Source organism: Temnothorax nylanderi, unplaced genomic scaffold (genome assembly GCF_030848795.1).
Source record: "Temnothorax nylanderi isolate EJ_2023f unplaced genomic scaffold, tnyl_v1.0 TNYL_tig0029_pilon, whole genome shotgun sequence".
NCBI classification, from domain to species: domain Eukaryota; kingdom Metazoa; phylum Arthropoda; class Insecta; order Hymenoptera; family Formicidae; genus Temnothorax; species Temnothorax nylanderi.
In genome coordinates, this window is record NW_027249091.1 from 148,380 (window position 1) to 176,347 (window position 27,968).

The following is a 27,968-nucleotide window of genomic DNA, read 5'->3' on the forward strand; positions in this document are numbered from 1 at the left end:
GGACCCCATGCAGAGCTTCATTCATTCGCGCGCGGTTTATTTGTGCTATTCGTATATAGAGAAAAAAAAGAAGAAAGAAAAAGGAGAAAAAGGAGAAAGCAAGGGTGAAAAGAAAGAGACGGAATTGCGACCTCGTCACCGTCTTCGACGGCGAGCATACGGGGCCCGCAGCGCGCCCGGCGCAGACACTCTCCGGGTGCCCCTCCCCCATTTTTTCCCTTCTCCGCGCGCGCGAACATGTGCCCGGCACCTGTTGCACCCTTCCCGCACACTTCCCGTCGCGCTTTTTGCGTCCCGCGAGGTCTGTCTCAGCCACGAGTCGAGACTTGCGAAGGGCAAGTTCCAGCGTTTCTTGCCGATTTCGCCTCCCCCCGGCGGATCCCAGACATCGGCGCGGCGGCGCGTATCGCAACCGGCGTGGTACTCCCTCACGTCCGCGAGCTTGAAGAACTTGAAAATGTTTCGTCGCGACTGTCGCGAGACATCGCATTCGTTTCAAGGCGCGCAAATCGCGAGGGAACGTGGATTACATCGCCGATCTTCCTCTTTGCAATTACACTGCGACGTACACCCTTCTGAGATACGCACGTTACTCACCTGTTCGATGGCCGTGATGCGGGTGAGCTCGTCCAGGAGACCGGCCAGTCCGTAGCCGCTCTTCCCGGTCCAATCCAATCCGTGTAACGCCGCCGCTACACTTGCAGCTGCGATCATGCTTGGCGTGTACATGGAGAACTTGTACTCTGCACAAAACAAAATTACACATTAAAGATATGCTCGCGCGAGAGATTTGCCGCATGTTTTCCATTAATTCCATTTTTCACGTGCATTCAGGTGATGTCAGGTATGTAAAATTACGTAAGACAATAAACATGTGACATAACTATAGAACAGGAAAAAGTGGACTATTGTATCTGAAAAAGGAGGGACGAAAGACGATTAATTTTGTATTAGAGTAGCGAAGAAAAGATGTGGTATTGATAGTTTTCTGCCAGAATTCATCGACTTCCGAGGCATGCTTGTTCTTTATGGATGATCTTTCTTCACGAGCGTTTATCTCGCTTAAGTACCTTCATTATTTACTCCACTTACGGTTAGCAAACAATCGTGAAGGGGAGAAAACCACTTTCGTGGAGATTTCTCGGATAGTCCTCGAAATTACGCGACAGATTTACGACAGGCGGGAACGTGGGGCACGTGGTGGGCCGCTTTGTCCAGTGAGACATCACTTTCGTTTCTTCAGGAAGAAAGTTCTAACGTTTCAACGCGAACGCGAACGATTCTCGACGGGTCCTTGACGGATGCGGGATTATCGTTAACATCTGCGTCGAGGACCTTCTCGACCGCCGTTTTAACAGAACGTTGCGATTTTCACAGCGATGTCGCAAAGCCGTTACCGATAAGTTCTTAATGACCCAAATTGTGAGGGGACAGTAATTACACCACCCACGTCAGTGTTTTTCAGTTTGAAACACGCGTATCTCAAGGGTGAAAGATTTACATATATTCAAATCGATTAAAAACGTTAATGCACGGAGAGAATTTTCTCTTAAAATTTACCCTGAAATCATGGTAGTTGTGGGACAACATGTACCACCAAGAATTTTATGCGAGCTATTCTGATTAACCCTTAAATGCCACCCGGGGTCCAGCGGACCCCAGACCCTTTAGAATGATATATTTTCAAATGTTCCCTCCAAAAATGGAGCTCATATTTATTTATTTATTATTTATTATTTTTTTTATTTTGGAGCCAATATTTTAACTGTTGGCGATCTTAATTTTTTATACTATGTTAAAATTGAAATTTTAACAATATAAGCATTTTATTCTCTTTTCTAAGCCTTGAACAACATAGAAAATAATTTTCATAACTAAATATCAAAAAATCAATAAGTAAGGAGACATTTTTCATGCTGGGGTCTTTTAGACCCCATGTGTCATTTACGAGATTCTTGAGAGGTGTGGCATTTAAGGGTTAATATCCACCATAATAAAAAATATTAATATCTATTACATTAAAATATAAAATATGTTTGATTAATTTTACTAAAATATATCTAGGAAATTTCAATAATTTTTCAAAATTTACCAATCTGCTTGGTAATTTTTATCACGTTGTTTGTAAAATGTCTTTTGTATATTTTAAAAATTCCTCGGTTGCCAAGTTGTCCCAAGTTTGTAGTGAATTTAAGGGTAAAATATAACAAAAAATTCTCTCCGTGTGTTAAAATTTTAATAATGAAATTAAGATACGATATCACAAATAAGTTCAAGGCTTTAAAAGAATACGAATAAAAATTGTAACTCTGAAAATTGTATTTTTTTAAATCAATATACCCATATAAATTGTTATAGATAAAATAGAATTGGAGTATTGCTATTTTTGTATAATATTCGCAATTTTAATAAAAATGAATAAAAAAGAAAAGTTCGAGTAACAAAGCTATACATTAAACTATTTGAACACTATCGTGTAACTACGCTTATAATTACTACGCGTATTGCCCTCCACCCTATCAGAGATTAACTGGCGGAGTTTTCGTCTATTTTGTCACCGTTTCAAAATTGGCTACTTTCACCATTATTCTAAGTTCGAATATAATTTTAGTTATGTTTCTAAACAACAATTGTATCAAAGTTAGTTAAGAAAAATTATTGAAAGCGTTCGAAAATAAGATATCACATTTAATATTGAAAAAAATACGAATTTTCAGTGAATTTATATAAAATAATCTATATATTATTAGATAAACTCGTTAGAAAACTGCACATGCTACCTTAATAAAAATGCAAACGCGGGGTGCACGGTGCGTCAATGCGCTCATTCGCGTTACGCTTCAAGACGATCGCGGCTGATCGGCAATTAAATCGCCCGGGGAGAGAACGTCGCGGTTATTAACCGGTGAAATTAAGAGCGTGAACAGCATGCAGATATACGTAAAACCAGTTTAATAAGGGAATACGGAGAACACGCGGAGAGAGTGTGTACGGGGAGAGGCAGGCCGCGGAGATAGCCGTGGAATGTGAACATCAGACGAAATTATCGCGTTGCACCAGTACTTGTGCGTACCGAAACTTAATCCTCGCGAGAGTGTTTAGCTTACATAATCAAAGCTACACACCTCGCGTCGCATCGTCACTTCCCGTCGCTCCTGACAATGCGGCCGACGGCAGTCTTTGCCGCCACTGTGTAAACAAATAATAATTCACGGTTACACGTCGCCGTGTTACGTATCGGGTTTCGACGGGTACTCTTTTTCGTACGAATCTGTTCTCGCACGTGTTTGGAACAATCGTTTTCCATAAATTAATTTTTTTCATAAATTTAAAGTAATGTAGATGTTTATATATAAATATAATTCTCAGAAGCAGTCTATATATATATATATATATATAGACTAATAATAAGTCATATATATAACAGTACACAAAATGAGTTGCTAACGTCCGAAACGGAACGTTTTAGATTTTAGATATTTCTGCTACGGTTTGGACACAGGGCATACAGGCTTCCGATAATGTGCTTTACAACTATTTCACCTTGCGCAACTCGGCTTGGTATCCAGTATGCAACCTGTTGTCGGGACTTCGTATATTTTTCATCAGCTGTTCATTCCCTCGGCTGTCGATTTCGCGGAAAATTCGAGCCGGCTTATCGTCTCGCTTTCTTTCGGAAAAAAACCGCGGAGCGCCGTCCGAGAGCGGCACTGCCTAGTTTGGTCCGTGAGAAACAATCCGCGACCTCGTCCCGTGTGTCCTCCTCTCATACTCCTTCTCTCTCTTGCTCTCTGTCTCGAGCCCGCCGAGTCCGCGGTCCAACACGAGCACTAGGACCAACGGCGAAGGACGAAGGTCCTCTCCGCGCGCTACCACTTTTTTGCCATCGTGGTTGTAATAACAACCAACCAACCAACCAACCAACCAATCGACCGACCGACCGACCGATGCGAACTTGCGGGATAAAGAATCGAGAAAAAGAGAGGAAGGCGCAAAGAAGAACGGTCGCATTGGAGGAGGAAGAGGAGAACGAGGGGAGTGGAGAAACACACGGGTTATGCCGATGTGTCTGCAGCCGTAGAGACGCATCCAGACATTTAAACGTAGCCGATCCCGATCTTTCTTAGTCTCACGCTATCAATCTGTCTATCTCGTCGCGTACTTTCTGACGGATTTTTTTTCTCTGTCCTCGTCACGAGTCAAGGACAATAGACGTGAGTCACGAAGGTCTACCTATAATAATCTTTGTGAAACGAATTTTTGTTTAAGGAACAGAGAAGATATTAGTTCGATTTTCTGCTATATTTCTTATGATTTTAAAAATAATAATAATTTTAATAATAATAAAAAAACAGCTTCGACCTCTCGGTTCATCATCTAAGCTCACTTCTGTTCCTGAAAGGATATAGTTACAGATTGTCGAATTAAAAAAGTGGTAAAATTGAATTACTCTACTCCTTTATGCAAATCTCCAAATCGTTTTAATTTGCGCAAGTTTTTTTTTTTTAACGAATTTGGTTTAGCTAATTTGGATACGTCCTATTTAGAAGATCGCAATTGTGGGTCATCGTCATGCACGGGAACGACATTGATAAATGCAAGAAGACAACGAAAATGCAGTGAAATTCCAATGTCGGATTCCAGAGAAGCCGCAGTCGTTCATGCCTAACGTGACCGAGCATTTAAACGCACATTCACAAAGCCTTTAAAGGCTTTCCTGCTTATTTTATAGAGCGTAGAACATTGAAAATTTTCCACAAAAGTATTTTCCGCATTCATTGCATTTCGTTTCGCTAGATCTACTCACGTAGACCTAGGCCCATACATTCTCAACTCTCTTTTATCGATAAAAGTGAGCTTTTTATCGATAAAAGGGAGTTGAGAATATGAGCCCTAGCCTTTTTTTTTAAAGAAAGCTTTAAAACAAGAGAAAAACGAAAAATGGAACAATTTCTCTACACAATAGTGATCTTACAATAATAATATACTATTATTATATAATAGCATATTTATTTTTATATTATAATGTTTATTGGCTATTAGAAAATATATATTTCTATCTTCTACTGTTGTTAGCACAGATACCGGAGAACCAAGTTTTACGGCGTGGCAATGAGCGGTAACAGCAGTAAAAATGATAACACGTCTTGTTGTGCGGAAAAAATTATACTACTTATTTTTTATAGGGCGCGCACAGGCCCTTCCTCTTCTCCTTCGAAAACTAATGGGCGCGAGTAGAAGGAAGGCGCGCAAATAACGATAATAATGGATTAGCAACCTCCTAAGAAGTGTGCGTTTCGAACTGCGCGCATTATTGACGACCTCGTCTATATGTATATATGTGACCTATTTGACAAAGAAAAAAAGAAAAAGCGCGAGGAAAAGTAAAGGAAAAAGGAGCGATTTGTGTGACTGTTACGTGACAGTTTCCGCCATCGCGGTGTGCGCTCTACGACGCGTCTTCGGGGCGTGTGTTCATTAATGCATAGGTATGTTAACGACTACACGTCGCCGGTTTTTAATGTCATACGCATACGGATACGCATACGGTGGCGTGCAACGTGCGTACGAAGAGCACTCCGGGAAGGTGTTTCGCGTTGTTCATTGTTCCGCTTATAGAAACGTTTGCGACGTTGCAACGTTTGTCAGGCGATATTCAGAAAACCGAAGGTTACTTTACGCCGGACTCGAGTATGCGAAAAAAGATTGAAAGCCGTGTTACGGATGCCTTCATCATCGATAACAGCAACGCCGAGGAAAATTGTGTGTAATTCCTTTGTAATTATTGTAATTATTATGATTATTGTAATTCCTAATTGTTGTCGATGTTGCCAGTTATTGCCAGTTATTTAAATTCCACGATTCTCCCGATAGCACATTAATCTGTCGTTCTCACCTCTGGCGCTGAGAGCGATGAAGGTCTGCGCGTGCCTCCGGACCATCACGGTGTCCCAGGTGCACGGCATCGACAATCTGCTGAGGATGTGCATTAGGAAGTCACCGGGCGTAACCGCGGATAGTTCCCACTTCAGCTTGGAGACGACCAGCTGCTCCCACCTCTGTAACAAAGCGAGACAGATGCCGTTCGATTAACACCTCGCGATTAACGCTCTATTCTTGCGAGATATACAATAAAAAAAAAGTGACGCGTTCATCATAAATAAAGATCTAATGCTACAGATTCTGGATTCAGCTCGTTATTATTAAATGCGGGAGCATTAAACCACCTTTAATCGTCGATAATTACGCACAGGTGCAACGACGACGGCGGCGGCGACGTCGTCAAAATTCACGCAGCCTTGATGTCTGTTTCGAGTGTCGAATACAAAAGAGAGAGAGAGAGAGAGAGAGAGAGAGAGAGAAAGAGAGCGAGAGAGAGAGGTACCCTTTCTCTAGCGAGGTTACTACGTCCGCTCTCTGGAGTGCGTCGTAGTACCCCCGTTCTCTTTCGACCGTGAAATTACATGGCGGGAGTAACGTGCGACGAGTACTACGTGTCCTTCGTCTTGATCAAAAGTCCATTGAATCCGGCGAGGCTGCTCGCCTCCCATCGCTCAGCTGTGACGAAACCGGGCAACGTGGCACCGTTTCAAGCACGAGGGAGCATATTGCAGAGGATCTCGGACGATAAGACGCGAATAAAGAATATATATTACTATAACAGATATTATATTCATAATATATGCACAGTATAGTAATTAAGGTAGACATATATATAGATGCGTATACATTATGCATTATTATCCGCTTGCGCATATTCGTTGTAATTATGCAACGGCTCTCGCGGTAAGGAATATACGTATTTATATGAATTTATCTAGTTTTTTAAAAAGTAGGAACAAAAAATTAATAATATATTCCGAATGTTGAAATTATTTTTTGCAAAATAATTGGAAAATGTAAATATGTATGCCAACTCATTTAAATTTCGTTGTTCTCTTTTTGTTATATATATATTGCGTGTGTAACACATATTCTACATATTATATACAGGATTGGTCATTCAATTTTATGATCCGGAACAACTGTAGCTTTAACTGGAAACGGAAACGGTTAAATGTCCACATTATTTCGAGAGGCACGTGTTAATAATGTTAGTCATTACAATACGTAACAATTACAATGAATATTTCATGTGGTTTTCGTGCAAGCCTTTGGACGACCTATAACTCACGACAGAAATTCGGGACAGAATCCCAGATATAATTTCATATTTCTGATGTATGCGCATATTTTGATATGTATCTCGTATACGTGGGTGTGCGCGCGCTTCTTCAAACGTTTCTTTTGTATTTCACACACACAGAATCATAGAATTAGAATTACATCCTAACTTGTAGATTGTACATCCTCCATATATAAACTAAAAGTTTTGCAAAAATTATTATATAACTATAAACTGACTGTGTAATAAACTTTGAAAAGATAGAAAAGATATTTCTTATATATTATATAACCACGCGTAGAAGACAAAAGTCAAGATGCGATTATACAGTAAAAAGATTATACAAAATGCAAATTTGTGTTAGAATTGCATCCGCGAGCGCGAGGGGAAAGGTGATTTGTCTGTCGTCGTTGTTGTAGTAATCGCGTATGAGCCAAATTAAAGTCCTCGCCAAATGGAAGAGGATGTGCGCTCGAGGGAAGACACAAACCGAGGGAGTCCCTCCCTCTCTCTCTCTCTCTCTCTCCTCTCCTCGGCTCATTCTCATCCTTGAAGGGGTTCCGCGCTCGAGTGCGTGCGTGCGTACGCTCGCCATTCGCGCCGGCTCTTCTCTCGTACGTCGGTCGTCGGTGAATGAAACAAAGGCTCGTACACACCGAAAGGATAGGAGAGCGACGACGCGTAATGACAGCGGCGATGTGTAAAGCGCTGTTACTCTGCTAGGCAGAACGGGCCCGTCATGTTGTGTCCTACTTTTCATTCGTTCCTTGATGCAATTTTTCCCTTTGGCGAAGCAGCTTATTTAATTTTAATAGCGCCATTGTCTGTTACGGTAAATCGGTGGCTCTATTATTCTCTTATATATAATTATTTGTATTACGTTCTCGTGTTCTGTCATGTTGCTCCCTTGGCTTCGGAATTAATACATACGTTCAATCCATTATTATACAATTTCGTATTATTCACATCTATTAAAAAAAAATTGCGATTTCTGTGAACCACGTATATGTCATAAAATTATTATTATTGCCATTAATTGTAACTTTCTCTGTACCTCAAAATTTAACGCGGTTACATGTAATTTACAAAGTCAATAATCAATAATACATGGGACAAATATTTCGTATAAATATTTATGATACGTTATGACGCCGTTGTTTGATCTGTTTGGCAGATATTATACATGTAAAACTCTCCGCGCGACGATGCGCATCCCACCGTCGCTCGTCACCGAGCTCGTTCAGAGAATGCACTCACGGCGCGTGCACGCACGCACGCACGCACGTACGCCAGCCACGATATAGGCGCGTATACATGTAACGACACGTAATGATTCACGAAGGGGGATAATTGCCGAACGCGATCGGCGACGATAAGCGTGCCCGGTGTCGCTCTGATAATAAGGTAGTCCCTCGGCCGCGATACATTACTTAATTTCCACATTACGTTAAAATGTATTATTACGTTGCATTACGCATGTGTCACGTTACGTTGCGGACAACGCTGCAACGACATCTGATCTCAGTTAATCCGATCAATTATTTATCGTTAAGCGCAGCTCCCTGTCTCCTATTCCCGAAGCGAACCGTCAAGAATTCGCGAATCACCGGCTTAACATTCGTACCCCGAAGCCGTTGGAGTTTCGTAGAACCAGATTCATCGTCTACGGCGATCGATGATAATCTGTATTCGTGTTCGTAGCCCCGGAGTTTTCGTTCCTTAATACTGGTGTATTATAAATTGATACTCGGAGCCTCCAATGACACCGGATCAAGATCGAAAAAAAAAAAGGAGAAAGGTACAGGATGGAGGGTAAAAAGGTGGTGTCGAAGCATGCCGTGGGTCATGGGAAAGCAGGTGCCAGCTAGGTGACGCTTTCACTTTCCCTTCCGACGCACTTTGGGAATTCGAATGACCTCGATGTAGTTCACGATCGATATGTATGTACATCCCCCCATACGGAGTGCAATTTGTATATCATCTGTAATCTGTAACCAGCTTCCAATTCTGAATGAATCCAATTTTACGTGCTATTATACTCGCGCTCACCAAGATTCTTCCCATTCGTTTATGTAATTCGTTAATTATCACTTATCGTTCCAGATACGTTGCTCTCGAGTAAATTGAGGGCTGAATAATGCATCGGAAGATTAACTTTATTAACGGGCGTGCACTCGCGCGCGCTCGCATGCGTGTGTAGGATTCACGCAAGTAGGTAGCGGAGCGCACGCAATTTAATAGCCGAGCGCCGTACGCGATAAAGGCCGATTCGTGTTATATACGACGTGCGCCGGCAACGATGCGGCAGAATATTATGCAGCGAGGAATAATGAAGCAACGGGTCGTTTATCACATTCGAGATACACACCGACAATCAGAATGAAAAAAGGAAAGAACGGACGACGGGATTCGACAACCGTGGAGTTGCCGAATCACGAGCAGCGAATTCATCACCGTCTGTGAACTTTAGTTCAATATCTTTTGTTTCATTCGTAGGGAGGTAAATTTCAATCTTAAATTTTTGCCTTGAAAATATAATTCCAACCACTCGTTCAAGGATTCTTTATCAGGTAGACTGTTTAGAAAGGGTATTTAATATAGAATTTAAAATAACATCAATTTCTAAGAAAAATTATTATCTTTATAAGTATCTTTAACATAAATTACATTTTTTTAACGCAAGCTGTTTTTACCTCACTACTATTTTCCGGATGTTTAATTTCGTAATTAATATATCAGATAAAATTATGGATATTGCATAATTATAATACACATTATGTGCACTTATGTAATTATGTCAGAAGTCTTGCGTTGCCATAAAAGTATGAAAAAAATCTTCATGGTGCTTACGTTTGTGCATTTCCGGTCTGCAATTTATGATCGCTCTCAATTCAGGTTGGTATCGGCAGCTAGGTCAATAACTATCGATCGATAGGCGGGGAAAACGCGGTGAATTTATGCGTCTCATTCATGCGTGCGTGCGTGCGCGCGCGCGCGCGCCCGTTTGTGCGATCGTGTTCGCACGGTTTTGAATCGCGCACCTCGGCGTCCCGCTTTCCTGAGCGTGAGAAAGATAATCCCCGACGCATATGTGACTGGTTATTTTTTTTTATTTTTTAATGCTCGATGCGCCGAATATCGTGACACGGGAAAACGAGATAGTACGACGCGATAGCGGCCCGCGAGCGAGAACGCGTAATTATGATCATTAATCGTAATTACCACGTATCCACGTGGTTCCGCCGACGGTGCGTCCTCTCTTTTTTTTCCTCCTTCTTCATTTGGCTCGCAGGGCGTCCAGATGATGCCGGTTTCGGCTTGTGGGTGGTGAAATCGCCGACAGGTGGTCGGCGGGCGCCCGGAGGGTTTGAGAAAGAAGTAGCGGGGGGGATGCGGGGAAATCGTTTTGTGATCTCGTCCAAAGAATGACGCTTCTCAACTCTTTTCTCGTGCAGTCTAAGTTAGATTGAATTTACGCGTTTGAGTAACAATAATCATGGATTTTGATTGACCCGATCTATCGGAAGATCAATAAAAAAAAATAGCGAGAGTTGGCCGAGCTCTGGCTGAGGTGCATTTAGACACTTTAGACGAGCAGCGGCACGAGAACAATGGAGCATCAAACGGGAGTAGGAAAAGATCGCGGAGGTAGGGCCCCGTTGTGCTCGTGCCGCGCTACCTGGTCGATTCCGAGAAGCCGGGGCCTGCCGATTTATCTGGTTCGCAATGAGGGATCGATACGAAGCGAGGCACACAAGGGCCGCAGAAAGCGACTCCGAGAGTCGCGGCAGGATTCAGTTAATATTTCTTCGGCACCGCATCGCAAGCGTACTTATGAGTTATATTTCAATGCAAAATTACATAATAAAAGTTTCCATCAAAACTGTAACTGATCGTTACTTTCTTATGTATTAAATAAGGCGTATATTAATTATTTAATTTTATATATTAATTTAGCGAGATATGATTTCGAGAAAATTGCTTTTAAAACGAAATTTTGTAGATTTTTGCTCCATCATCATTCTGAATGCTTTTAAATGTGTGTGTCTCTGCAAAATTCCTTCTGATACGATGCAATACAGTTTTGCAGTACGTTCCGCATAATACGAAATAAATTTATACATTTATACATATATTCTAAATCAATGATTAAATATTTAATAATTAAATTCTAATGATTACATTTAGAATATATTTTTAAAAATCACAATAAAATATGACAAATAAAATTCCATGCTTAAAGTCGTTTAGATTTTTCAATGAAAATCACAACTGTGCGATCCCGAAATCTAGCCAGCTTCGAAAAATTCTATTAGCGCAGAATCCCACAGGTGGTTAAAGAGCCAAAGGAGAACAGAGGAGGAACCGAAAGGAAAGGAGACGGCAGGGCGGAGCAGGATCGAAGGGCAGCGCCTGTGAGCAAGGTGTTTACCATTTTGGCCAAAAATAAAGTACAAAGGCCAGACTCCCTCTTGGCATAACTGGCAACAAAAACCAGAATCACCGTCCATGCATTCCTCGAGCCTCGCCATTGGCGTGGCTCGACTTAGACTGCCGCGATTAGGCAAAAGGCCGGCAATAAGTGACATTTCTACCTGCGACGAGTTTCTGCAGGTAGATAAATTAATAGATGTACCTTCTTTCTAGGCCAGCCGAGATCGCATCTAAGAATCAGACTGAACTGGTCGTACGAGGAAAGGAAGGATTACACGATATATGGTATACAAAAAAAATTTTAGTGTACGCAAATAGAGGAAAAGAATATAAAAGAGATGAATGGAGTATATCAATGTGGAATAGTAATAATGCACAATAACTGTTACATTGTAACACAATGAAAATAAAAATAGAAATAAATTCTTAAATATATATAATTTAAAATTTATCCTTATATATGTCTTTACCATGTGCTGTGTATCTCATATGCAGCAAATTTAGTCAAACGTTTTATATAATTTAACCCTTTGCGCAAGGTGCAATTTTAACGCCGGCCCCGTTTACCAGCCTTTAGCCTAATCACGCGTCTCGCGGTCGATCGTAGATTCGGTGGTCGCCGCCAACACAAAGCTAATTATGGGGGACGCCGATAGCCCCGAAAATTCAACGTCGGGCCCCCTCGTGACGAGAGAGAAAGAAGAAGCGGGTATCCCCTACGAGCCCCCTCGAAGGACCCGGGGAGATCCGATTTAATTGACGTCGGCTACGCCAATGGGGCCGGCTCTTCTCGAGGTTACTTCCAGGAACCGCCTTTTGCGGGACACATCTGCTCCGGTTACCGGAGCATACCCCGGGTCCTTTTTCGCACATAAGAAACCTCTCTTCTTCCTTTCCTCGCCTCGACTGAAACCGGAACACCGCTCCACAGCCGCGCGCGCGCGTCATGCTTTTATTTCTCCTGCGACCGGCGGGATTTTAATTTTCACAGAAGTCATAAGCCCGCCGACGATTTAACGAATTCGCAATTGGTCTAAGATCGGAATACTAAGCCGCGTCTTAGGCAATAAAAATTGAATATCAGGTATATATCCCCCTGTCGACTAAATTCGTGGATAGCTCAATCCGGATTTTTGGGACGGTTTAGATCTCTCAGGCTCTGAATTATGACCGCTATTATGGCCGTGCGAGGCTCTTCTCTTCTGTTATCAATAAATCGTTTCATTTTTATCCGCCTTTTAATTTCCACGGAAACCATAAATTCCCCGGCGACTTAATGTCTGCGCGATTAATTAAACAGCCATCGTCAAACTTTGATTTTTGTTATAGTAATTGTCATTGCGAGTAGTAAATTTACAAAAATTCTGCTTTTTATTTTAAATAAATGTGTGTCTTTTATAAAAGATTTATGTTTATAATAAGAAAATGTATATCTGATTAAATTGGAACACTCTTATACCGATGATATCTCGCTTTTAAAAGACACAACACCGGTTTCGATTTGCCTTCGGCGCGTCTGACGTAGCACCGGATGTAACTACTGACTGTCCATTCAGAATGGAGACTGTGCGTAAGTTCTTAGAATACATCATACGAGAGAGAGAGAGAGAGAAAAAGAGAGGAGATATCGTCCTCTATTTTTATCTGTTCATTCATTTATATACAGATATTTCTATTACAATATCATGAGATTAGATTATTTATATATAGTATTTTAAAATTATTATAATGCAAAGAAGGAATAAGTAAATTAATATAAAAAAAGGTAATAATATATATTATTGTATATTAATAAAAAATCAGGACCTTCAATAAATTAATTACCGGAAATAACCTATTACCGGAAGGAAGAAGCAGATCCGTCTTTGACGAACGACGAGATGCAACAGTTGCGTCAAATATGATTTACGACGTCATCACAAATCTCCATTTGCCCCGTGACACTCGCTTAATAATGTGACTCAAGCAGGCTTAATTAAGGCCCACCAGAAGCTTTCCAGGAAAATATCGATACGCATGTGTACCTGGAGTACGGGTACCCGCATGGCAATTAACGAACCAAAAAAAAATTCGTCTTATTGTAGCGAGATTAAGAATGATCAAAACGCGCTCGCCTCACACGGCGAAAACCGTTATAATAAATATTGGGCAAAAGTATTGCTGAAACAAAAAATAGCAACTGATCGAAACCTACCTAAGGCTCTAAGCGGCTAATTTCATATCTAATTGGGAACTAATAAAGTAGACTCTCTGCCTCATATATAAGAGATTCCAGTTAATATATTACTAACTAAAATTCCGTGGAAAAATCCATAAAGAATCAATCTAATGAAGGAATATCTCTTTAAAAATCATAGTGTTTCCTTCTACTTAATTCCATGTTTTATGAGAACGTGACATGTAATAAAAACTTAATTAGGAAGGGCATTTCGGTAAAAATTTCAGGATAATTTCGCGAGCTCGAAAGCGAGTCGAAGACGGGTTAGAAGAAGATTGGTTCGTTCGGATTTTTTTCGCGTCGCACATGTGGTGGGATTTGGCCGTGCCGTATGCCACCGATACGTCACATCCGCACTCGAGGCCAGCACGACACGACCGGCGAAAGAATCGACCGCCTGTTGGTTTAGAAGTTAGAAAGGCGACTCGTGACATATTGCGTGGCCTCGACTCGACTAATATTTACGCATATTCAGTGAGAGGAAACGAATATCTCGATGTAACATTATTCACGACCCGCTGCTGCACAACTATTGTTATTACTTATCGTTCTACATATAATTATACCGTACGATCATTCCGTTTATGATAGCGTTAGTTGAGCGCATGCGATTAATTGACATTGCAAATATTGAAGATTGTCGAAATCTAATATATATCGCTACCTGTTGCATATTCAGAAATGATGAAAGAACGAAACCGACTATTATTAGCTTGCAAAGCTAGAAAGTCAGCTCGCACGGCGAGTCGCTCGTCCTCGAATGTCTGCAATCGAGCAACATTCCAGTCCGCGCGTTTGTTCTTCTAATTAGACGGACGAAACTGAAATGAGCACAATAATTATGTCTCATTCCGTCTACGTGTGGAGCAATAATACATTCATAAAAATTCTGTACATAATAAGCGTTACAAAGAAGCATTATACAGCGAAGAAAGTTATTTAATGTCCATGTAAAATTGCTGCTCCAATTATCGCGATATTCTGTGGCAATTTAAAGTAGAAAACCAACAAAATACAGAATAACTTTACCGGTCAGTATATTTTCAGTCGACCTCGTTAAAAAAAAAAAGCGAGAGCGTTTAGGATATCTTTCCGAAAAGTTGGGTCGGCGCGCAGGTACTCTCCTCTCTTAGTCAGCGCACACTCGAACGTATTGTCTCGCATTGTCACGACGACGTATTTTGTCCGCGTGCGGGCATTAGACATAGTTTCGCAGTGAGGGCATCATCGGTGGGGGCGGTGACCGCCTCGAGGTTGTTTTAACCGTCGCCTTTCGCAAGGCGAACCTTTTAGACGCTAGAAACCGCTGGATTACCGTGCCAAAATGTGCCGAGGTTTCGCGCGATCGTCAGAGGAAGAAAATTTTCCGTGTTATTAACAATCAAATGTTACGCTCCCTTGCCGGTAGGGACTAAATGATTAATTTCCCTTTCCTCCGCCGCGTTTAATTTCGCGATTAATTTCTTGAAGACCAGCCGGCCGTATAAAATAATTAATATGACAACGTCAGGATTTACCCCCCATTAACGGAACGAATACGAAATTGCTTGGTTTCGCCGTAGGGCAACGTGTGCGCGACTCCCGTCTGACATTGGCGTTTCTCACTACTTTGCATAACCGCCTGCGGAACGTTCTCACGACGCGGTCGCGCTACGTCGTTAAGAGATAATTCGCCGTGTATCTGACGTGTCAGCACTATCGCGGTTCCTTTCGGCATTGACGATAGGCTGGACGAGCTCAGAGCCGATTTTTATTCGGCGAACGCTCTGCGGGAATACTCAATAATAGGAATCGAGAAAATTTCGCACGAAATGTGCCCTGATAAGATAAACAGACAGCGAAAGCCATGTTTCCGACTAATCGTAACAATTGCGATAAGCGACGTTCTGGAATTATTAATTGTTGAATATAATTATGTATTGAAGTGACTGTGTAGTGTTGACAATTATATACATAATATAACGAAAATAAGTTTGTTACATGCATTACGTGTATATAACACATATAATTATTTATATAATACATACGCAACATTATATAACATTATTTATATTACAAAATATTTCAACACACTTTCTCAAAGCTGTGCGTTCGCGCTTCATACTACAGGATGCGAGAGTATCGGTAATAAATCGTCGAAGCGGAAAACCATATCTTTGAAGCGGCTAAATACTATACTCCACTCACACGAGAAGTGACTGAGGTCAAGTCGTCAATTCACGGGGACAAAAGGGACGCGTTTCCTTCGCGTCGCGCGAGAAGAAGGAAATCAAAAGGGGAAAAAGAGAAGAAGGAAAGAGAAGCTCCGGTGGAGAGAGCCAGTCGCGGCTCTCGGACGCGTCTCTTTCATCCGAGTTCCGCCAGAAAAAAGAAATTCAGAAACGACAGAACGCGCGACGCACCTGTCGCGAGCTTAAAGATAGAGCACCGCCGCGCCGGTGTGTGCCGTGCCGATCTGTCGGGCGGTCGGTGCGCAAGGTGCGCGTTTTGCGAGCGGGTTATACGCGATGAAAATGGACGTCTAATGAGGCGCGTCCATTAAATTCCCTAACGATCGTAGTTACGCGCCGCTCGTAAATGGATTTATCGCCGCGCGTTCGGCCGCTCGGCCGACTGTCCTCTTACTCGCGCGATTCGCCGTTTATCGATCCACAGGTCGGTCGCCGGTAATGCGTTTGCAACGCTGGCGATACCGGGCGCACCACCGGATATCCTCTCTATCGGGGGATAAGCGGGATAGTAAAACCCGAGAAAAATGGTGATTTTATTCCCGGGACGTCGAAAACGAATTTTAACGTCGGGAATTTGGACAAAATAAGATTCGTAGAACGAACAAGGTAATGAAATCTTTCCCGAGTAAATTTTAAGTAGATTTGGCCACTTTGTGTATTTCGAGTCATTGCGATTTCTCGTGATACGTCTCACGGTAAAACGCCGGTATCAGAACGACAACACGCCTCGAGATACTCATTACCGTCTGCCCTAATTTCTTGTCCAAAACGGAAGTAATTCGACAGAAAAAGTGACGCACCTGTCGCTTGTCCATCTTAAAGTACAGTACATCGGGAAAGGTGTCTGATGGATTAAGGGCCGCAAGGTGTATGCTACGAATGCAACAGGTTATAGTAACATGTGGCAACAACGTGGTAGTAATATCCTGAGTAATAATTTCCAATATTACTTCCAGCCAACGAAGCTGAAAATGCAAAGCTGAATACAAATCGAGACTTTTTAATATACGTTTCATATTTCTCTGGCAAATTAAATTTTGAGCGTAGCCCGACAATAGATTATACTAGATATACGTGCTTGCTGTTGTTTTTATTTACTCTTGTCAAGATTTTCGCGGCAATCGATTTAGTCGATCTAACAAAATTAATATAATTTACTTTTTTAAATATTGTGATGCAATTTATTGCATGTAAGAAAAAGACAATTAATTTCTTCTTGTCTCCTTTAACCTAATATTGCCTTTATCTTATTAACTTAATCTCAGATTTTTAGTTTCCTTTATCGAATTTATATTTTTGTACATTTTTTTTATTTTTTAGAACAATTTCTATTATCTCCAAATAATTTTTCTATCCGAGCCTTTCTTAGCGACGAGACGCGTGTATTCTTAAGTCGCGTGCTCGCTTAATTACAGGGGCAGATGGGCAGCTGCAACCCGGTGCAGCGCTTCGGGATGCCGGGATCCCTTCGCTAGTCCTTCGAGGCTAGCGAAATGTTGCGTGAAAAACAAGACAGCGGCCGCGTCGTGAACGCGCCGGTTTCCGGCGCGGCGTGCTGCTAGCGCAAGACAAAGCGGGAGCATCAAGGCAAATGAACTCGTCGCTCGCCTGTTGCATCTAATCGTGACGGGCAGGTGCACACGCTCGCACGATTCCTTTTTCCTGTTACTGGTTTTTCGTTTTTTGCGAGATCGTTTGGAGACCGATTAAGCGAAATAAAGATCTCGAAATAAAGATGGTAACAGTAGTTCCACGTTTCTTTGTTAATCGCACTTATCGCGACGATAAGATCTTCGATAATGATGGTACGTGAAAAGAGGGGAATGCAGATGCAGATAAAGACACGAATTAATCCTCTGATGCAATTTTTTCGGCTTATCTATATACAACACAAATGTCACAAGTCTGTTTCGTCTTATATTACGAATGTTATTCAGATATATTCGATAAGCTTTTCGATAAGATAAATACTAAGAAACTTAACTGTTAAATTCTGGAGGTCCCGAACCATTTAGAAAATAGAAAGACTAAAAGCATGTTACGAACGATATTTCGACATTTATTTTAAATTATTTTCAGTCGTACTATTCATTGTAATAATGAATCGAATCGTAAATCGAAGTTCGAAAGAGAGTAATTAAATGGATACTTTTGTTCACAGTATCGATTTTTTGAAGAAAATAATGTCCAATAAAATAACATAAAAAGATCTCTTTTAGCATAACAATTAATTTAATGAAAGTTAATCCGGATAATTATCGTTGCATCATAAACAATGTCACAAAAATTATCATTAAGATATTATCAACGTCTTTACTCCAAATTACGAGATCGCCGATACGTTTCACACATTCTTATCTGATACTAAGGTTAAATTAACAATTCTAGACAGAGCTGAAGAGGCGTCGATACTCGAATATCAATATTCCGTCAAGGGGGACATACCGTCAAGGTATCCTACAAGAGGCAGCGTTTTCCTAGTGCTCGCGAGGTCCGAGAGGGGCCGGCCTCTCACAACAAAGACTCCGAAGGAGGAAGGGGTCAGAGGCACCAGCTGCATCAAAGGTGCGCCTTTCTCTCTCCCCCGTGTCCGCGCGTGCACTTCCGAGCAAATGCGCGATGCGCGGTGTACAACAATATTCGCACGTGTCGCGCGCCCGTTACGCACGGAGAGATCGACGACGCGGACGGTCTCCGTCGTCGGAGAGAACGGGGAGAAAACGGGGCCCTGCCGCGCCGTTTCTTCCACGGGGTTTCCTGACTTCGCGGGGGGAAGGAGGGCGACGGAAAGACGGAGGAGAAGGGGGGGCAGGGAATGCCCTGGCCACGGCGCCGCGCCGGGCAAAGGGGTGCATACCCATGCTCACCGGTTCGCGCGGCAGATGCAGCTGCCGCGGGGCGTCGCGTCGCGTCTCGCCGGGGCCCGGTGCACCACCCCTCGAAAAGAACTATACTCCGCGGCGCGGCGGCGCGCACCTGGCCCTCACCTGCTCCCCCCTTTTCAATGCCCGCGCTCCAGCGGCGGACGCAACACATCGCCAACCACCCGGCCGGAATACGCGTCTCTCCACGCACGATGGATATGTGTAGATATATGTGTTCCGCGTAACGCTGGATCTTTAACATCGCGCTGTATTGTGCGCTATACGCACGGCGCACGCCAGGATGCGATTTCGCGTCGTCGGCGAGCTGACTTTCGACCCTTTACAGACGAGAGACGCAAAGACGAAGAATTTCCTGTTTACCAATTTCTTTTCAGTTTTATTTAAATGTTAGGCACCAATGCAGTAACGATAAAATTATTGACATGCAATATTGTTGGCTGTATAAAATTTAAAGAGAGCTCCCAATTATTTCCGCTTCGAATCTGGCTCGCTATTACTATAACTTTCGCAAACAGCAAACACTTTTTTCGTCTACCTTTATCTCAATTTTCTTGAGAAATTTTGCTATTATGGCTGCTAATTTTTCATCGATTACGATAGAATTTCTAGTCATCGAAGACGCTAAAAGCATGAGTATCCGCAATTAAGATTTAAGTTGCAAAGTTAGAAGGCGATCAAGGATTAATCGAGGATTATTAAAGCGATTATAACCAGCTACATATATCGAGGTTGCGCTTTTTCTAATCGTCTATCGAAAAATCTCAATCGCGACGGAATGGAGTAAGCGCGCGTTTCCGAAATGCTACCTGTGGATTCGATGGAAATTTATTCGTTCCGACAGTGTTTTGACCGGCGTGTCCACAGTACCGTGATGCAGGTGCGTCACGCCCTTACCTGGCACCTTCCTGTTTATTTATTGATGATTAGTCACTTTTTTTAACGTGTTGCACGATTCGGAAAGCACCGGGCGTGAAGCATCGGCTTTTACCCGCGTGGTTTTACGGGCCTGTTGAATTGCCCTCGAAAAAAAGCAGCAATTACTCCCTCAACCAACGTTTCGACTGTTTTACGCGCTGATTATCTCCCTCTCGCTTTCCCGCACCTGCAGCCGCGGCAGCGTCTGTGTCCGAAACACCGTTCCACTCCCTTTAACATCTCGTTAACAACTCAACCGCAATCGCACGCGACAGACTTTTTCAACCGTGATGTTATTAATACCCTTTTCTCTAATTTCTTATTTATTAGATGCTTTTTGTATCTAATCCAATTTATTCGAGCTAATCTTTCTTTCTAAAAAAAATATTGCAACGCATTGTTAGATTTTATTAGTTTTGCCATTTTTTCTGCAACATACACACACATCTCTATATGTATAATAGATGTCTTATCGTAATGAATAAAACAGAAATTCCTAATAAATGCAACCAACGCAAGTTATTATTAGAATAGATATTAATATCTATTTTATCACAGTATGCGATAAAGTGAAACTTTCCTCTTTCATATTTATTCTTATCATTTCCAGGAAAACATCAGATACTTGCAGGAAATGATACTTTAACCATTCGGATTTTTGTATATATCGATGAAACGAATGTGGTTCATCAATACCTCAATCGGTAACGAAAGAGAGGTGCAATGTGAGAAGGGAGAGGAGAGTTTAAAAGGCAGTAGTAGGCGAGGCAAGAATTTCGCGTAACCTTGACGGCGCGCGGCGGTTTAAACGAGAACCGAGCGTTCGCACACACGTAATCGAACGGCGGCGGGCTGCGCAGAGGCGGAGAGGCAGAGACAGAAAGAGAGAGAATGAGAGAGGAAAGGGAGAAGAAGAGAGTGAGAAAGTCACTGGAAATTAAATAATCGTTTCCCGTATCAGCTGTTATCTATTTAGGCTTGCTCAGGCTATCGCGTGTTTGCCCGGGAGCACGGAGAGTTGCGTTGCGCGCTTCTCAAGAGACAGAGAATTCGTCGCTGCGCGCACACACGTGTACACGCGTTGCACACACACACCCACACACACACACACACACACACACACACACACACACACACACAGATGACCACCACGTGTCGGACGAATGCCGAGGAGCATTTAAATTCACGAAGCCTGTTCTCTTCAACGTGGACAACAACGTGTTCCCCGGCCGGCCGGCTTGTTTGTACAAGTCGCGGGAACTATCTAAATAATTTACGGAGAAAAACGGCGGCCGACGTTGCGAACGAGACATGAATCGATCCCTTTCGGCGCAGGCCGTGAAACTATAGTGAATGGAATTTTTTCGGCCGGCAGGCGATAACGCGTATTGTTTCCCTGTGACATCCTGACGTGCGTCGAAATGAGTCAGGGAGAGCTATCGCATGCCTTCGGGTCCGAAAGATCCTTTCACAGAAAAAAAAAAGGAAAAATAAAACGGAAGGACTCGGCGTTATGGTGGGATTTAAAAGCCGCTCCTCTGAGAAACTGAGGATCTTAAATTTCAAGGTGATCTTAGAAGCTAACATAAGTCCGAATGGACTTTCGTCAAACCAAGTTTCACTGAAACTATGCGATTGTAGTCACGTTTTCCGCGACAAAGGCTAGACTCTGCATAGTTTGATATCTGACACTCGGCATGATTACCGTCTTAAGTTTCATGTCACACGGTAGTCCGCAGAAGTCGCGGTGTATTATAATTTCTGCAAAAAGATCGCTTCGTTGCGGTTTATCGCGGCGAGAATGCAAATAGAACGACAAGTCGGAGACGTCATTGTAACATTCGCTGCTAAATCAGAAATTGTCGCGAAAACGTCGTAATTGAAAGAATGATAATTCTTGGTTACGAATAGATATAATCTAAGAAAAAAAATTTCAAGTACCTGAAATCTCGTATCTCGATATTATATTTAGAACTGTCGGCAAAAGCAAAAACCCTTGTTGCTTTCATTACAGTGACGAGTTTTTTGTCCCTTTCGAGAAACACGCAATTTTACGTTACAAGGTTAATAGTACTACAATATTGCCTTAAAAAAAAAAATTCAGAAGCGAAACGTTGCATGACACGCTAATATCGTGCACAATTTTTTTTGCGACTAACATCACAATGGGTCGCAAAAAATGGCGGTGATTCACAGAAATAATGATCGGATCGGAGTCGCGTCGGTGGAGATACGCTACTGACACTGCCTTCGTGATGACGAGTTATCTGGCATGCCACCAATAGAGGAGCGCTTGAACAAGATATCCTTGTACACTCGTAAAACGGAGGAGCAAACGCTGATGTAATTCTCATGTTTCGTCGAGGTGTGCCCGATCGGAATAAATTCGTAGAACGATAAGTAGAATAATACTATGTTACATAAAAATGATAATCGTCTTTTAGAAGTTTCATACGAAAGGTGACGGTAACTTTCAAAAGTTAGTAAGAAGTTATGACTTATAAAGGAATAAATTAATGAAGAATATGGAAAAATGTCGACGGATATAAAATAAAAAAAAGAAACTATAGTCTATAATTTGTAACATCCGCTTTTAATATAAATTAGCTTCAAATCTAACTCGAATGAAGTAAAGATGTATTTACATATTAAAAATGTAAGTAAAAATAAATATCCGTCGCATAAATATCTTTTCGCCTATGCAAATATATCATAAATACGCAAATTTATTAGACATGTCAACTTATGTAATAATAAACGCTGCGCATATTTCCAAAATACGCGCTGACGTTCTCACTTCTTTGATCCAGTCGGATAAAATTCATATAAATTCAGAGATCCATTCACAAGTCTCAGAAAAACTGTTTCTTAATCATTTTGACATTAAATCGGCGCAAAATGTCGCGAGTGGGCTCTCGTCGTCATTAATATAATTAACGCTTGTCGGAGAAATGTGGACGGTATATTTAGATGGTTATTCCAATGAGAGAACATCAATGCGCGATTAATTGCTACGTCTGTCGGGCGGATGGCGATAACGATTCAACGCCGGTTGAATCCGATCACGCGCGAGTACCTCCGCGAAAACGTGCGAGACGAACATGTAGGGAAGATATTCGACTTTCGAGGCCGCAAAGAAATCGCGCGACGTCCGAGAGTGAACGATAGACAGAAAGAGAAAGAAAGAGGAAGAAAGAGGAAGAAAGAGAAGGAAAAAGAGAGAGAGAGAGAGAAAAAGAGGGAGAGAGAGAGAGAGAGAGAGAGAGAGAGAGAGGAAGAGAGAAAGATGATCGCCATCCCATTATAGCCGAAGACCGCCTGGTACGGCCCAAAATAGTTCACGTGGAGCCACGTCACCGTCGATTGGACCATCTCGCATTGAAAATTGCGCTCCCGGACAAGCCATATTATTCGCCTAACGAACACGATTCGACGCGACGACGCTTCGTTGCAACTTTACGCGACGAATATACGTGGCTCGGACCGGTCGATTTACGCATTTAATCTATGATCTGTCCGCCACGATAATGTAGTCCTCTTGAGACTATTGTTGAAGCGGGAAGATATCGCGATCAAAACATGCGCATTTAACAAAATCCGCGTCTTTAATCCGTGCGCTCCGAGACCGGTTTGGGTGTCTAGATCCACTTTTTTCGAGAGAATAAAGCAACCTCTTGAATTTTCTTTAAGATCCTTGTTAGAGATATCGAAAAAAAAGAGGAATTATCGGTTTTTTTCTGATTCGCAAGACAACGGATGTCTAAACTTTTTATAGTAAGATTATAACTTTATTCTCTTTTACTTCATTTTCTAGATCCACAATGATATCTTTTTTAGAAAACTCTTCTTTCTATCTCTTACATATCTCTTAAAATTTTTAGTGTTATTTTACGAAAATCTTAAGCTCAGATCCCAAGATTGTTCTTTCAGCTTTCATATATCTTATAAAATAATAATTTAATTCAGTCTGGTTTACATTTTTATCAAGTTGGAAAATTAATTAAAATTATGGGCTATTAAAGCGAAGCATGATTGTGTAATACACATCGATTGGGCCGATTGATCGCTCTTTTTAATACTTTGTTTCGGTTATATACACACCGGGTATGTACGACGGGGGTCAACGTTCGTAAAAACAAACAGTAAAGCTTTCTCTTCTTCAGACGCAAATTCTCTTCGTGCAAAATAGAATTAAAGAACCTCAAATATTGTGGTTTTGCTCCTTCAAGGCAGTCCGTGTAAGAAATAGCAACACCAAGCGGATTCTCCCCGGAAAACAAATTCGACTGTCACCGATTGTACACGTGGCTTTCTTCCATAAAAGTTTCACAGTATTAAAATGAAAGAGATCGGCTAAGACACGTTTCGATAGAGGAAAGCCGATGGCTTAGATAAATTGGGAATACGTTTGTCACAATATATTCATCATTAAAAATCATGACATTCTGGCATATAATAAAAACATCGGTCTACTTTTCCTAAAAATCTATAAAATTTAAAATTTAAAAATTAATAAATACGTAAATAAAAAAATTACTTTTCTTATATTTTACTTGTTTAGAAAGATAAAAAATGTATTTTTTTTTTGCTATGATACAGATCATACACGGAGAGAATTTTCTCTTAAAATTTACCCTGAAATCATGGTAGTTGTGGGACAACATGTACCACCAAGAATTTTATGCGAGCTATTCTGATTAATATCTACCATAATAAAAAATATTAATATCTATTACATTAAAATATAAAATATGTTTGATTAATTTTACTAAAATATATCTAGGAAATTTCAATAATTTTTCAAAATTTACCAATCTGCTTGGTAATTTTTATCACGTTGTTTGTAAAATGTCTTTTGTATATACCTATATTTTAAAAATTCCTTGGTTGCCAAGTTGTCCCAAGTTTGTAGTGAATTTAAGGGTAAAATATAACAAAAAATTCTCTCCGTGTAGAAAGATGGAATAATAAGACAGATTTTTAATTATCCTTATCTAATGAAATTGCCTATCATAAAAATCCTTTTCACAAAAACTTTATTTAAACATTAGTTCTACAGAAAGGCGGGAGAAAAAGAGAAAACCAACTACATCTTAGTTAATTTTAACTTAACGAATATGGTTTAGTAGAACTGGTTTACGAGAAGTCGTCGAGCCACTTGTGAACGTCGTTCTACCTCGGTGAACCACGCCGGAGAGTATCTCTGTATGCGTATATCTACGTCTTTAAATGTACGCGGGACGTTTGCAGTATCGCCGATCGTCACAGCCCAGATACATATATAGATCTACGGACGGTTGATCGCGAGCGCGATTTCCTCGCGTATTCCTATTCGTCCCGGTCGTTACTCCACATTCCGCACGCAGAACGGGGCAATAAAATCGCGCGTTCGATATCGATCGTTCCCGATGGAGATCGCATCAACGGTGTCCCGTATCGCGGAAATCGCCGCTTCTCTCGCCGCCCGTTTGGAGAATTATGCAACAAAGCTGGCAACGAGTACGCGCGACTAGCGGTACCGTGCGTGTGCCTTGTTCGTTCGCACGTGCCACGGAGACCGTCCCGATTTTGTCCGTACAACGTGTTAGCGTTGTTTAAGTAAGACGCGAAACTGGTGCTCGAAATCGACGCAAATAAGAACGTTATACTCCGAAAAGTTTGGTCATTAACAAGATATACGAGAAACTGTTTATTTTCATGCGTCTATAATTATATAAGGCTCGCGGATATAGGACAACTTTCTGCGCTGATGTTAACCGGCCGATTAATATATGAAAATTGTCAACTTATTGTTGCACGATTGTCCCCACTTACAGATAATTGGCCTGTTGCAGAGACCTTTTAACAGTTTTGCGATAAGATAAAGTCGCGATTTGCGTCAAAATGTATGAGTCAAAAAGTTAATACGCATAATAGCTGCCACGTCGTGTGACACGAAGTATCGATCGAAGGAGAGACGCGTTCGAAACGTAAATAAACGGTGGATCTTTCTCACCGCGGTTATCGCTTCCTCTCTCGTGCGCACTTACCCATAGATCGTCGAGGGTGATAGAGTTATCGGTATAGAAAACCAGGACTTCGGCCGTGAGCGGCGACGTCTCGCGCAGCTTCGACGCCAGCAGCAAACAGGCGGTGCCGAGCAGCTGTAGCTGCGACTTCCTGATCGGGCAGATCGAGAGGAACCTGTCGACGTAGTTCATCGACAGGGGAAAGACCTCGTCCTGGCACTTCTGTTCCTCGCATACCTGCAACAGGCACGGGAGACGGTGCATTACGACGTTACATACCAACGTAACGCGCAACGTCGCGTTGATAACGCGATGACGAGAGATCGTTTCAAGGTCGGACGATCGAGGGAGAGTTGCCGCGCGATAACGTCCGGCTACGCCAGCTCGCGATGCAAATTTAGCTCGCCGGCGCGGTGTTGAACGTAACGCGTCGGGTAGGTATCTCGTAAAAATATCAAACGTAATATTAGAAGATCATCAGAAGTTGATCGATTAATAACAATCGAAATCTCTCTCTCGCAGCTTCGTGACTCAGACGGGATTGACGATTGAAATTCTAGCGTTTTATTTTTCAAGAGACTTCTGAGATATGTCTTTTCTTTTACTTTTTTTTTAGTGCTCGAAAGATTCACGTTGAGAGAGAAGAAATTTTCGCACGACAATCTCTCTCGTCCGTAAACCTAGGCGTAGGCACGCACGAATATCGCACCGGATTTCCTTCAATCGTATTTTAATTTAACAAGCGCGGTCGCGACATTGTCGCTACGAGTGCTACGACTGCGGGTCGATCGCCTTTGGCCGCGGGTCGGGGAACTATTCGACGACTTTGGGATTCTCTCGTCGGGTAAATTTCGCCGTGAAATTCAACCATCTGTTTGAAAGGAACTAGTGGAACGAAGCGTATCTTATCGTGGAAAGTGGATTAACTACCTGTCGTAAAGATAGCTAATTGCAGCATTTCACTACAACCGAGTTTCGACGTCTATACAAATTTATCCGGGATTTTCGCAGGCTCTCCGGCGCGGCGGGCCTCCTCTGCCATTCGGGTCGTACGGGTTAATTAAAAACAAAGGAATTCCCGGTATCTTATCGATGATTTATCGCGTGCATCAACGAGCAATCGCGGCAACGCCAACGGAATGAGTCGCGTTTTTCTTTTGTTATCGCGTTTATTGCCGCATGTTTATTATTACCGCGTGTTTACATAAATCGCGGCGCAACGTCGGACCACGTTATAGCGCCTTTGAAGTTTCGGGGACCGCTGAATTTGCGGTAGGATCGCGAATTAACTTCGCCCGGGCGCCTCGGGGTGCTGGAGCCGAGTTGATCGCGCGTTGTCGAGCCGCGTGAGAGGAACTTATTGAGCGTGACCAACGATCGCCAGCCAGCTAGCCAGTCCTCGCTGCCGCACGCACGCACGCACGCACGCACACTCTTGTAATTACTTCGCCGCCGCCACCACCAATTAGTAACATGGGCTTAACGAAATAATGGCGCTACACCAAATCGACGAAAATCGTATGTGAGATTGGTTCCGCCCGGAGAGAAGCAGGAAGAAAACGATACCGGACGTGGAAAAGTTGCGGCGAAGTTTGTCGCTACTAAAAAACAACGTAGTAGACACTTTAATCGTGATGTACTTTGACATGTAATAAATTTTAGCGATTGTAACCACGCTCGGCTCTTATTGCCTAATCAATTCAAATATTTTATATACTGAGCCTCTATACAGTTAAAAAACAACGGTCGCCGAAACTTTTCCACGTTCTCCCTGCAATTGGTCAATATTAATTATCCCGAGGGAGTGAGTACACACTCTTCTCAACGGCATTCTTCAACGAAATCAGTTCGAGAGATTATCTTGCATCTGTTCAAACATCGACAAAAGCCGAGCGAGCTCAAGTTAGGAGCAAAAGAGAATCCACAAAGTGCACAAGCGGCGAAATGAGGCCGCAAGTCATCGAGAAAAGACATTCCTCTAATTCTTCGCTGTTATGTAATAGATACTATTTTTACATTATTTTAATATATCATTTTCATAATGTGTTAGTGTACGAAACAATAATACGAAATGATACAATTTTTTAATAACACAATTATAACGTGATATTT

General features: G+C 42.0%; 1 protein-coding gene and 1 long non-coding RNA gene across 2 annotated transcripts in view; one reads left to right on the forward strand and one right to left on the reverse strand.

Moving 5' to 3' along the window:
- Positions 1-27,968, reverse strand: part of Cycd (cyclin D) — a 40,538-nt gene that overhangs the window by 6,465 nt on the left and 6,105 nt on the right. The window contains exons 2-4 of the mRNA XM_071702284.1: positions 25,878-26,093; positions 5,897-6,059; positions 598-743 (exon numbers count right to left, since the gene is read on the reverse strand). Of these exons, the coding sequence (XP_071558385.1) occupies positions 598-743; positions 5,897-6,059; positions 25,878-26,093 (525 nt within the window). The remainder of the gene's footprint in view (positions 1-597; positions 744-5,896; positions 6,060-25,877; positions 26,094-27,968) is intronic.
- LOC139770384 (uncharacterized) lies at positions 5,625-6,179 on the forward strand. The gene is made up of 2 exons (XR_011717731.1): positions 5,625-5,763; positions 5,875-6,179. It is a non-coding gene; the product is annotated as an uncharacterized lncRNA (long non-coding RNA).